Genomic DNA, 13,941 nt, shown 5'->3' with positions numbered 1-13,941 from the left:
GGAAAGAAAGGATGTGATAAATTTCTTTGAAAATTACCCTAAAAGAAATAGATGAACATTGATTCTATCATTTAATTATAAAAAAATGTATTTATAAAGTCCCTTACATATATGGACAAGTCATGTTTACAAAACACGTTGAAATAGTAGATTAAGCACCACTGACAATAAAGAGCTACTGAGCCATGACATTAAATGTGTCTTGTCCTAGGCATGAAGGAACAAGTCAGTTACATACTTATGAGATTAATTCACACATCATATTTCACAATGATTCAGTACAAATTTCCACTTCATAGCACTAAATTTTCAGTACTGAGCTTCAGTTAGACGTAATTTGAAATTTTTACTGCAAATATCCCTTAAAATCTGTTTAGCTGCAGTATATTGTCGATGTGGTGAAAACTTTTTTCTGCCTCTACCTCCATTTGCAGTTAGTTTGTTTGTTTCCATCTGCTCTTGAATTTGCTGTTGTTCTGATTTCCTTTTCTCTTCATTTTCCTGTTGCAAAATTTGCATTTTCAGTATAAAGTAATGTTAGTCAGATACAAATTTAAATGAGTGAGCATTGTTTTACTTCTTACTTAAAACAATAAATTGCATCTGTTGAACAAAATTAACTGTGTCAGTAAAACTGACTGATGTCTGAGAATATCAGAGCAGAAAGACATTATTATGCAGTTGGCTTTTGGAATGGCACTTTCAATATTCCATGTCTACTTCCTAATACCTTAAATGATCAACAATTGCACCATGGCTGCTGAAGTTTATTGTTACTTGCCAGCATTGTTCCAGCTTCTGATGGCTACAAATATCACTATTTTATAGACTGTAACGGAAATGGCAAATGATAATATAAAGGGAAGTGTCAAAATTAATCTCAGAAACTCACCAGTCGAACTCTCTGAATTATGGTAAAAAACTCGGCAAACAAATGGAAACATTCTTCTGGCTTGAATTTCTTAGGATCTTCACAGAAATGTTTGGCTAAAGCATGAGTACAAGCCTTCACCTTATTCATAGCCTGCTGAAGTTCATTACTGCATTTCAAAGCAGCCTTAAAGAAATCTGTGGAAAGAAGAGCAAAACAGATTTTAACAATAGCAAGCACAAATTCTAAAGTGAGAATAATTTGTAGATCTATTTTATATCATGATCGGAGACTATGGGATGAAGAAGTATTTGTTTATGCAACAAGGTTATTTAAATTAACAGTGCCAGAAGTTGTGTTCATTACCTTTGAACTGCACCCTGATTCCACTTGTATCTTCCTTCAGCTGTGATGCAACATGTTTGACATCACTAATAAGTTTCATCACTTCTTCCTGGAGCAGCTCCACTGATATCCTGAAACATTGTAAACCATCTTTCATTCAGACATTCTGTTTGGAAGTAATTATTTTGTTATTTGTTTTATAAACACAACCTTTTTGTTAATATGTCATTATGTAGTAACGAGCACTCTTGATGCAAGTTCACCTATTCCACATTACAGTCATTATATATTCAGCATGCAGTGGTACCAGTTGGTGTCGCGGAGATAAGAGTGTTTGAAGTAGTCATCTTCACATTATGGGGGTCACTAGAACATCTCGATATTTAATATCAATGTAATTTTAAAAATAAAAAAATAAAAAAACATGAAAATTGTCCTTTGATTTTCTAAAGTTTCTACAAATATTCTTGAATGCTAAAGAGTGTTTTCAAATGGTGTGTATTATTCTCAAGTAGAAACAAATGGAAACTGATAGCACATGGCCAGGCCCAAACATGCATTTTTCATCAACAATTTGTCTACAACATGTACTTGTACATCCACTATGTCTATCCCGTACAGGGGATACATTTTACTGGAAAGTTTCTTGCAAAGTGTCAGGGGATAAATATGATATTGCAATGCCTGTGTTATTCCGAATTATGATGTTATATTCCTTCAGCCACATGTATATGTCAGAAGCAACTGACACAGCAGCAATTACAGCCATTATGAAATACAAGAAATGTATTTGCAGTTCTGAATATGGAAAACTATCAGCTGTGGAGTGGAATGACAACAATGAAAATTTGTGCTGCACATGAACTTGAATCCAGATCTTCTGCTTATCGCGAGCGGTCGCTTTGCTATTTGGCTATCTGACCCAAACTTCCATATGTTGTCAACAATGTGTTCTATATATCTAAAAACAAAGATGATGTGACTTACCAAATGAAAGTGCTGGCAGGTCGATAGACACACAAACAAACACAAACATACACACAAAATTCAAGCTTTCGCAACCAACGGTTGCTTCATCAGGAAAGAGGGAAAGACGAAAGGATGTGGGTTTTAAGGGAGAGGGTAAGGGGTCATTCCAATCCCAGGAGCGGAAAGACTTACCTTAAGGGGAAAAAAGGACAGGTATACACTCGCACACTGTCCTTTTTTCCCCCTAAGGTAAATCTTTCCGCTCCCAGGATTGGAATGACTCCTTACTCTCTCCCTTAAAACCCACATCCTTTCGTCTTTCCCTCTCCTTCCCTCTTTCCTGATGAAGCAACCGTTGGTTGCGAAAAGTTGAATTTTGTGTGTATGTTTGTGTTTGTGTTTCTATTGACCTGCCAGTGCTTTTGTTTGGTAAGTCACATCATCTTTGTTTTTAGATATATTTTTTCCACGTGGAATGTTTCCCTCTGTTATATCCAACAATGTGTTCTTGTCCACCCAATATGTACAAGGTGATTATAATTAAAATTAGACTTTCAGGGTGTTGTAGAAATAACACCACTTGTCAGCATGACATCAAAATGCAACGGAATAGATTCAGAGAAGGGGCAAAACATAGGGCAGAAGAAAAAAGTGCTTTTTATCCTGATTTCTCCCGTCCGATGCGATATGATCTTACTGTGGTGGATGGGCTTATGTAACTATCAGTATCACACCTGTACACCCATACACAATGAGTAGTACAGTTTGTTTAATGACGAACATATACCTTAGGCATTGTTGTATGATTAATTTGTCATTTGTAGTCAACCACTATTAAATTTATGATGCTTACAGCGCCACCTATTGCTACATTTTGCAACTATTTATTTTTCTTCTGCCTTACATTTTCCCCCTTCTCCAATAACATTATGTTGCAATTTGACGTCATTCCAACCAGTGGTGTTTATTTCTATGGTGGTTTGAAAGTTTAACTTTAACTGTAATCACCCTGTATATTCCTGTACACAGGAGACATTTTACTTGAGATTCACTTCCCGGGGTCAGCAGATAAATACTACAGCCGCCTACACTTAACAAACAGGCTTATGCACACGGCTCTCATACTTTGTGAAGGAAAGATACCTGCTCTTCAGGGTCTCCCGGTCATTTATGCCATATACCTTTACTTTACTTTTTAGTTTATAACAATATCCTTTGAAAAAGTGAAATGTTGTTAAAATGAGATACTTAATTACAAATTTATTCCCAATTCAGAAAACAAATGTAAAAATTGGACCAATAAAAGTGGGCCCTTTTCAACTCTTTGCTAATATTTATAAATATAAGAATGGTTAGGGGGACGACAGGTGGCAGATATGTAACCTTTGAGAAACAAACAGATGAATTGCAAGAGCAAGGATGAAAATTCTGTCTGTCAAAATTTGTATTATTTAGGTCAAAAATTCAATGGATATTGTAGTAAAGGTATGGAGAAGATGAACAAGGTTTCAAGTATATTGAATATTACAAGACTCTAGTGTCAATATGATAAAAAAATAAACACACACAGAGCAGATATTAAGGCATAAGCACACTTAAATAACTTATGCTCTTATTTGTACTAGAATCAAACAGAATGAAATTCTTATAAGTAGATTCTCTACTAATAATTAGAGAGCCCCAAGCATTGCCAATTTTAACGTTATGACTGTAACGGACTCTTACCTTGCCATTTCTTTCATGTTACTCATATCTTCTGTGAATTGTAATATTTCCTTATTGTTAGCTTCTGCAACTTCTACCACATAGTGCAAGAATGTCAGCCTTGGTTTGTTTGCTTTTATTTCTAGGAGCTTTGGTAGTGTGCTGAGTGTAAAGCCAGCTGCATTACCCGCATAGCTTCCCTGGAACAAACACACAGTACCTTACATTTTTTTCCTTTTTTAACTTATGAATTTACTTCTCACAAAAGCTTCATGTTAGGAATACTTACAGCATTTATGTAGTTTCCAAGTTGAAGTACTAGTGCTAGAAATTCTTTCAAACATTTATTAGCCTTCAGCTTATTGCATGCATCTGCAACGGCATTTAGTTGTTCTCTCAGTTCAGATGTTCTTAAAGGAAACTCTTCTTTCTGCAAATTAATTGATGCACATAAATGAGTCAGGATATATTATTATTATTTTGGCAATATGATGTTGATAATGGAGACATGACTTTCTACTTACAAGCAACATTGCCCTAATCCTGAGGACAAAGGAAGGTACTTCTGATAGCTGAAGATAAAATTTCTCTGCCTCTCCTAAACGATCCAGATCTCCAGAATAGGATCTGACTGAAGTCAGCTGTAACAGATAAGACAACTCTCTCAGTTAATGTATAATTTTTGAGCTCTGTGTAATAGTATGTATTGTGTTTTAATTGTGTTAATTACTATGATCTAAAATTAAAACTGTCATACATTAGGCCTACCTCTTTTTCTGTGGGAAGTAGTGGCAAGAGAGCTTTCAGTTTCTCAGGACCTATATCACCTCCTTTAAGGTTCTTTATAACTTCTATGACTGCTTTCCCTCCCAATCTGAACTGTTTTAGATAAATGTTTACTGCCAGATCTCTCTTGGTTTCCAGTAAAGTGATCTTGGGAGTTATTGGTGCTGGAAGTGTTACTGGAGAAGACTTTTGACGTTGCACAGTAGCAGTTTTCTGACAGAACAGTTCTTCCATTTGCTTGAAATCAACTCTAAGACTCTTTGCTTCGCTCTGCATTTCAGTCCATACTGATTCACCTGCAAAGAATTAGACTTCTGTTAGAACTGTTTGCCAGCAGTAAACAATCAAAAATCTGTGTTTACCTACAGAAGATGAATAAAATCACCATACATATTGCTGTCAGTGTGGTTATTACTACACATTTTATGGAACAAATGTAAAATTTGTTTATATCTTCTGTATTTATTACAACTGTAATGAACTTAATAGTACCATGAAGTGAGTAAATCATCATTTTTCTTACCTATCATAGAGACTGGAATCTTTGTCCAGCTTAGGGTTTTCATCTTCCGCTTGGGCAGTGGTAGTGTGTTAGACTTGTCCTTTACTGGTGTCCACAAACTTGCAGAATCTGGTAAATGTGCTGGAAGTGAATGTCTCCTATGTAACATCAGTGTTTCAAAGCTGTCACTATTGGGAATTGGAGGAGGTGAAGGTACATAATTTTTTTGTTGAGAACTGTAACCTGCAAGTGATGAAGGTGATAGCACCCCTGAAGCTGATGGAATAGCTGATGACACCACTGAAATAAGTGGCAGTGGCAGACAAGGTGGAGGAGGAGGAAGAGGAGGTGGTGCTGGGAATGAAAGTTTTGCTTCTGATGGTGACAACTGATGCTGTTTGTCATTATCACAAAGTTGCTTTACTTCTCTGGTATATTCCACCTCGGTCTGTGTAGACACTGTGCTTTTATTAAGGATATCAAAAGAATGTGTTTTGTTAATACTGTCAGCTCTTCTTTCATGATATTTTTGAGTGTGTGCTGGGTTTTTGTGGATAGAAAACCCAGGTTTTATAGCTTCAGATGAAAGTGAGTCAAGTGCTTCCCACACACTGTCCCTGAAATCATATAAATTTTGCCTTTATTTTACTTGAATGGTCTATTAGTATAATATATGCACACATCAGTGGGTTACAGACATTGCATGCATAGTTATACTTATCATAAGGTAAACATTATGCCAAGTATTTCCATTGTAATTTAAGCTCTGATAACTTACACATTTGGATTTGTTGGATCTAGCTGTGCAAGCTTTTGTAGCATGGAGTGGAACCTGACAGCATGTGGTGTATCTGCTATCTGTTAACAGACACAAAAAAATTAATTCATTACTGTTCTCTTTGTGGCACAATACACATGGGTAGTTTTACTAATGGAAGTTACACACACTAACCACAAGTATTTCTGTTTATCAGTAGCAATAAGGACAATAATGTGTACCTTTTTGAATATTACTTCAAACAACTGATGATGAGTTAGTTGTTTTGTTGATTCTAATTCCATCTCATCTCTGTGTTGGTAATCAATGAATGCTGAAACTTGCATCTGTAGCTCCTTATCATCAGTTGCACTTAGTGAACTCAGGATTGGTCCAAGCCCACGACCTAGGAATACGCAACATATTGTATGTGTTTCAGATGTAACATTTTTCTGTTTTGAGATAACAAACAGGGTAATAATACTATGAATTTTTATTGGTAATTCTTTACAGATTTTTTAAGCCACACATTCACTGTACAGCAAAGGCAGCTAGAAATGCGAATAAATAATTACTCACCAAGTAATTCATTCCTGATCTGCACACGCTTGTGGACATTGTGGCAGCCCAGTGTTAGGCAGTTGATGAAAGAAAGCAGCCTTGTCTGATATTCAACATTTTTTGTGTTACGAAGTTCACTCACTATTATGTCAAACCCATGCTTCTGATCACAAGTAACCTGTGCACAGAAGGAAAATATTTGCATTGATCATGAATCATCACTTGTCATATGCAGTTAGAAAATATCATGCCTTGATAATATGTTCTTTTAGCAGGGAACTCATAAAATAATGGAATTGCAGTTAGTTTAAACCTATGTATTTCTTAGCGACATCATGTTGACCAACTGACTGACTTAAGGCAGGTTTGCTTTCTAACCTCATGATTACTGAGTGTCTAAATGGAAGAACAAAATATTTACCTTGAAGTGCCGTAGAGCATGAAGAGCCATTTCATGTCCTTTCGAAGAATATGCGCACACAGCACAGAGAAGTTCAATAACTTGCATTTTAACCGTGATGTTCTGAGATTCTAGTGCTGCAACAGAGGAAGGAAGTCATATTGAAGTCATTTTTCAGATCAAATAGTACAATGGCTTGTGATAATCACTGGACAATTAGTATAATTGCACTCAAGCAATTGCAATAAAGTGGTAAACTACTTGGGTGTAGCAAGGTATGTTTTGCATAAAGGGGTTTGTTGTTAAGAGCTGTTTTGACAAAAACTGAATCGGTTATGATAATATAATGGTGTGAACTGAGCAGAACATTGATATCTGCTTTCTACAATATATCCACCTTTAGTATTACCACTCAGATACAAATACTGCATACATATGCTTGGCCAGCAGCTACTGCATCCAACCCAGTTCTGATAAAAAAATTTCAAACATAATAAGGCAACTAAAAATCAAACATTCTTCTGCCATAGACAGTGTTATGTATCACCTAATAAATGAATAAAGTGGAAGTGAATAAAGCAAATCCAAAAGTATGTGAATGATGGCAAAAAGTAGAACTGCAAGTTTTGTAACTAAATTTAAAATACTACACCTGTCCCAGCATGGTTTCAGAGAAGGGAGGTCAATAATAATGGTTCCAACAGATCTCTTTAGTCGAACATACTCTGAGTTTAGTAACAGCTAAAAGAAGACTTAGAGGATTTTCATGGACCTATCTAAAGCATTTGACTGTTTGAATCATTCCAAAGTAATGGAGAAACTGTATCAGTATGGGATTTGTGGGAAACGCTATGACATAATTAATCATGCATTATGAATAGGAAACAGTGCACAGAAATTAGGTGCAGTAGGGGGGCTATATCACAATCTGCAGCAGGATTTTTGACATTTGCATAAATTTTGTTTTTCTTGGAACAATTTTTATTCTGATTTCAGATTTGGTATTAATGTTTTTCTATATGGCACAGTTTTTCCCACAGATCAAGTAAACTCATTATTTATTGAAACCTATGTTCCACAGAGAGAATTGCAAGTAAGGGTAATTTTATTCTAATAAGATGAAGTATCTGAACCACAGTTGCCGCACACATCTGTCTGTTAAGTAGGAAACTTTGTCATTGATGACATGTTATAGTGTTATGAGGCTACACTTATGTTGTTAAACATAGTTATGCTGTTACTTAGAAATGGGTTGCCACAAGTATTTGAACACCCAAAACGTATTCTGTCATATTTTTGGTAGCTACATAATTGTTAATAAGGACATGACATTAATAAAGGTAACAAGTTTTGAAAACGTGTCTTGCATATAGAAAATAATGTCATATGGTTGAATGGGCTGATGAAAGTTTTTGTATCGGACACCAGGTCAGCAATTTGCGTATTCCCAACCTGCTGCTCTTATCCGTTATCCAACCAGGGTAAGGTGACCTACAGTGTGATGTGGAATCCAAACCACATTTTTCCTGTGACTCAGATAGATGAACATTGGGTTAAAACAAAGACTGAAAAACCGATAGTCTGACTGAGACTCGATCCTGCAACCTCTTGGTTTCCAGGCATACACTTTACTACTAAACCACCAGGCCCAACATATATCTAAATAGCTCTGATGAATGACACATGTATCCATATATTTTGACTGCAATGACTTAGAAACTTAAATTATTTACACCTCAAGCTACTGTAGATTGTAGTATTTGACATAAATTTCAACTTGAGACCCCTAACTGTTCTTTACAGATGCCTGTATCTTTTGATTGCATTGACTTAGAAGCCTAACTTTTTCCCCACCAAGGGACAGTGGACCTTGGTACCTGTCATAAATTTTAACTTCATGTTGTTGCTGGAAAAAAGGAGTCTTAACTGATGGACACACAGATGTACAACAAATTGCAAAAAAATATTTTTGTGTAATATAATTACAAATTAACAATTTTTATATTTTTTTCTATACTTGTACTGTAGACCTTGTTTCTTGTTGAAATTTCTGACTCTAGGTCAACGGGAAGTACCCTGTACATATTGATGAATGAGTTTGCAAGTATTGAAATATGTAACATAAATGGCTGTATCTTGTGATTGCACTGAATTAGTGGCTTAAACTTCCCAGCTGCCAAGTGATCACGCTCCTTAGTATGTGAAATAAATTTCAGCTTGATTCCTCTACCCGCTCCTGCAAAAAAGGGGTCTTAACAGGCGGACAGCAATGTGATTATGTAAGGGTTCCATTTTTAATGACTGAGATGCAGCACCCCAAAATAAGCTTGGGTCTTCTTTAGAGAAGTGGTGGCCAACTTTCTGAGCAACAACAAGCCTGCAATTTATAAAACCATGTTAGTATAATACTGCAGATTGTCATGAAATTAGGATGCAACATGTGTGAAGCTTCATATTCTTCATTCATACATTGGAAAATCCAGGATTGAGGGACAGTCAAGGGAAAGAAGTTTTGCCCCATGTCAGAAAGAACAAATTGCAGTGAAACAAAATTAATTTGCCATTTATGTGTTGTGCTATTGTAATAATTATCAGCATTTTTAAGTAAACATATATGATTGTCTACTCTAATGCCGCTGTAGTGATTCTATACAAGATTACAAAATAAATAATTTATTTTCAACCCAATTGAAAAATGCTCTCTTAACTGAGTTGTACAGAAAAATGAGAATGACACCTGAAATCACTCTACAGTCATACAACATAAATGCAAGAGTTCTGAAGTACAGTGCAGCCAGTTATAGATCTGAGTTACAAAATGTCAGCCACTGTATGACATAAGGTTCCTCCTTAGGCGAATACTATTACTCCTCTATACATATGATTTCTTAGACTGTGTGAAGCAGAAATTTACTATATATGTCAAACGACGCAACAGTTTTCTGTGTAGCTGAGACAAAGGACAAGCTTGCATAGGAAGCAGTCCCAAATACTGGAAAAGCAGTTAAGTATCTAAAACAAAAGGACGTCCTTCTCCTCGTGCACAATAAAGCAAAAGCTGTAGATGATAATGTTCTCTGGATATAGTTCTATGGACTTGTGGTCCAACGAATGGCCTACTCAGGTCCTATATGAGAAAATGTACAAGCTAGTTACTTAAAAAGAATATTTGACATTCAGAAAAAAGTAGTTAGGTGTATAACAAAACTACCCAGATAGTCCCGTAGGCGAGCTTTTGTACACCATAACATCATAAGAGTTCACTCATTGTGTGTGTATCTCAGAAGATTATGGGAGGGAGAGTGACTGATAAACACCTCCTTTACATAAAATAATAAAATCTCAAACTTACATTGAGTGCTCCAGATGAAGGATGCAAAAAAAAATTTAACAAGTTACTGAACTCAACTGAGGAAAAAATGTAATTAGTTCTTGTTTAAATCATTGAAATGTAAAAAGAAGTGTATATACAGTATGTATGAGTTATAAAAATTAAACAAAATATTGATGGCATAGGTAACAACCTTCCATGTGACTGTAACCCTGTTTTCTTTATTGTATATACAATGTATTCAAGTGTGACTTAATGTAAATGTGGTAAATGCAGATGCTACGTCTGTCTTTGCTCGCCTACAAAACTGTATGATATGCCCAAAAACATCGCCTAAAAAATAGCAGCTTAGCAAGGATAAAGAGTAATCAAGCAAATGAAAGTTACAATATCACATCAATAACTCATTTCAAAAGGTACTTCGCTTGCAAGTACCCACCTACTCTTTGACTTCTTCTTTCTATGACGATATAATTGCAAGATCTGCGCTCATGACTATTACATACATGCAACTACATGTCTAACATGGTAGAGGGTAACAGAAATGCTGATATGGTCTAAGCTACTACGCAGTTTAATAATCCAAGCACTCCCCTCAGGACGAATCCACGAAATTACTTAAGAGCTTCCTGTATAGACTGTGACTATAAACATTGACTGACTGAAGTTTGCCTATCGACAGCGGTAGAAGTAGCGTACAAGAAGTAATTTTTTCCGTGCTATAATTCGGGTGATGGTGTCACATGCTGTTCTTAGCTCCACAAAACTTCAACGAAGTTCCCTCTGCATGCCTTAGTAGCGGTTTCACATCAGCGCAGTATAAAAGCATTATTATATCTTTTCGACCACGAAAATGTGCACCGTATCAACAATGCTCGAATAGCATCCCGTACTACCTTGCCAGTGCGTCAAATGATGAACTTCTCTCCCACCTCACGAAGTATGCAACAGTTACAAAAGATACCAAAACCGTGAAGAGGTACATGTGAGAAGACTTAAACTACTACACTGCATGCTTTTGCAACTACCAGGACGTAGGATGCAAAGGCGCAGACGCACAAAAACTGGGACTTCACACAAAGAGAATTCTCTCAACTCACACAAATTACCATATGGAAACCTGCTCGGTACGTGCATTTAAGACGTCTCGTAATAGTGTGTAGCTGTTCGATAGCCCATTTTATAGTAGGACTATAAAAGAAATCAGTGAACTGATCGATTTTATGTGTTTGTAATACGGAATATGAACCACAGTCAGGGTCTAGCTCATTCTCAGCTGTGTACAGTGCTTAGCAATTTGTAAGAATTTAATAAGTTCGCAGCCTAAATAATTTTTCCTGTACTAGTTTATATCTACTTATTAACCGGTTTTAAATCAGTTGCCCTATTATCTGTTTCATGAAAGATGCAGTGGCTGTACCATAAACGTGAGGTTCTGAGTGAGTTAACGGAGAAAACACGAATTTCTGACGAGCTCGCAAATCAGTTCATTTGTAGGTATTGAGTGTTGATACTTACTCATTCTCTCTCTTCACTAAGTTATTCTCCTGTTGATCATTTTCGGTTACTAAGACGTTACCAACTCTGTCCCAGAGTAAAATAACTAGAGCCGGACGTGTTCTTAACACAGTACCATACATTGTAATGGTAAGTGAATTTCCAACCGTTTATTTACGCATATCTAATCAGAAACATCGCGTGCTCACCTGACCTTATGACACACTTGTTGCCATGTATCTCCAGCAAACTGCTAGATTTATGCCTTCTAAAACATGTGTAGTACGCGTTTTGTCACACAACCCACATGACTCTATCACGCCTCCTATGGTCTTCCGAAGAGTTCGTGTACTTTGTTAAGCAAACGATGGATCCTTTGAAAAGTTCTACAGTTCAAAACCTAGCCGCAAACCACGCGCAACGCAGTGCGAGGGGTTCCCTGAACGCACACACCCAAAAAGAGATCTTTTCTGGGAATTTCGTTACACATACACTTTACTAAGGACGATACAGTTACGACAAACAACGATAGAATGGTGGGTGTTTACCTTGTGGGCTGCACCCATCCCTGGTCAACCTCCTGAGCCGTCCTACGCCGAGCTCCAAACGGCAGAGCATCGCGGGCTGCCGGTCCATCGTCTTCTGCTTGTGCGGAGCTCCTGTCCTGCACGGGCGGCTGACAGACACAGACTGGCGGCCGTAGCGGTGGCTGGCAGGGAGTCCTGCAACCCCCTCCCCCGCCCCCGACTCATCGCGGCGTACCGTTACCTCACTCCTAGTAATTGGCAACCCCTACCCCTCTACATTCCATTCCACTTCACTTGCCGTGAAAGACGAGTGGTTGTTCACCTTTGACTGAACTATAATAACGCACTTTTACTGTGCAAATGATAGTACGCCAGTAGCGAAATTACGTAGTTTTATATTCCCTGTATCCGCTAACTCATTTCTCGCTTCCATTATGGTGACGATACAACACTACTTACCACATATCAGAACATTTCAGATCTGAATAACCTAACAAAAGAAACACTAGATAAGGCCCTGTGCTGGTTTGCAGCCAATAAGCTCCTATGCAACCTTGACAAAACACAACTTTTAATGGGAACATCAAATGAAGTAGGCAATAAGTTGGTAAAACTCTTAGGTATTCACATTGACTCAAAACTATATTGGGAGGAACATGTCAATCATGTATGTGAAAAAATATCTCGGGTGGCATACCTTCTCTTGAAACTAAGGGAGGTTGTGACCTTGGAGTACCTCAGGGTGACATACTTTGGGCTATTCCAGTCACATATTTCATATGGTCTGATTATATGGGGGCACTCCCCTCACATCAAAAACGTATTGAAATGACAAAAAAAGGTCATACGTATAGTATGTAAAGAGGTCATAGAGAGCACTGTCGTCCTCTTTTTTCCAGACTCAGAATACTTACAATTATAAATTTAGACATCTGTGTATCTGTACTCTATATTAAAAATAATATTTCAGAATTTATTGCCAGAACACAACACCAGGGCTAACGGTAATTTAGACATACCGCGCCACAGATTAGCGAGAACAGGAAATTCCCATAAAGTTAACCTACTCAAACTGTTCAATAAACTGTCAGTTCATGTTCAGTCTATGGATACAAATTCTTTTAAAATTAAGTGGTACAGCTGGCTGTCAGATCATCCATTCTATGACATTAAAGAATTCTTTGAGATGCCTGAGGAGAATATAAGCATTTAAAAGTCGTCTGTAATTAAACATATTATTTTGTGCTGTGGTTAATCGTGTGTAATTACAAAGTTTATACTATTAACAATAAAATACCACATTATATTAGATTATAAGATAGCTTGTTGCGTTGACTTTTAAAAGCTATCCTTTGTAATTTGGTACACTTCCATGCTTCAAATGTAGCACTGTAAAATGATCTACGGTGAATAAAATTCTTGATTATTACTGTCCGAGGATATCTGCGCAGTTTATACTAGTCAGGAAAACGTCGCAATCTGCTCACATTTTGTTGACTAAGAGATATACTTTTATGAAATCAGTAATGGTAATTCCATGTACAGACGGCGGCGTGGGATCTTACGCGAATTATACGTGATTCTAACGAGAGAACCTTTTCTTGCTTTTCTTTTGTAACAGTACTGTGCTAAGTTCCTGGGTGTATACCTTCGTAGCAAATTAAACTGGTCGAACCACATCTTATATCTGG

The 13,941-nt window shown here is 36.9% G+C and overlaps 1 protein-coding gene across 1 annotated transcript; it reads right to left on the bottom strand.

The window, feature by feature from the left end:
* Positions 1 to 234: 234 nt before the first annotated feature.
* Positions 235 to 12,328, bottom strand: LOC124771067 (inverted formin-2-like). Its single transcript, XM_047249287.1, has 13 exons — positions 12,272 to 12,328; positions 6,917 to 7,032; positions 6,514 to 6,673; positions 6,177 to 6,340; positions 5,956 to 6,035; positions 5,199 to 5,794; positions 4,658 to 4,971; positions 4,414 to 4,530; positions 4,179 to 4,319; positions 3,911 to 4,089; positions 1,238 to 1,347; positions 893 to 1,068; positions 235 to 501 (listed from the first exon to the last, which is right to left on the bottom strand). Exons 2-13 carry the CDS (start codon positions 7,001 to 7,003, stop codon positions 310 to 312), a joined length of 2,316 nt encoding a protein of 771 aa, XP_047105243.1. The 5' UTR covers positions 7,004 to 7,032; positions 12,272 to 12,328; the 3' UTR covers positions 235 to 309.
* Positions 12,329 to 13,941: the final 1,613 nt, after the last annotated feature.

This window comes from Schistocerca piceifrons, chromosome 1 (genome assembly GCF_021461385.2).
Source record: "Schistocerca piceifrons isolate TAMUIC-IGC-003096 chromosome 1, iqSchPice1.1, whole genome shotgun sequence".
Taxonomy (NCBI): domain Eukaryota; kingdom Metazoa; phylum Arthropoda; class Insecta; order Orthoptera; family Acrididae; genus Schistocerca; species Schistocerca piceifrons.
Note: the sequence above shows the minus strand (reverse complement) of the source record. Positions and strands in the feature narration are given on the sequence as shown.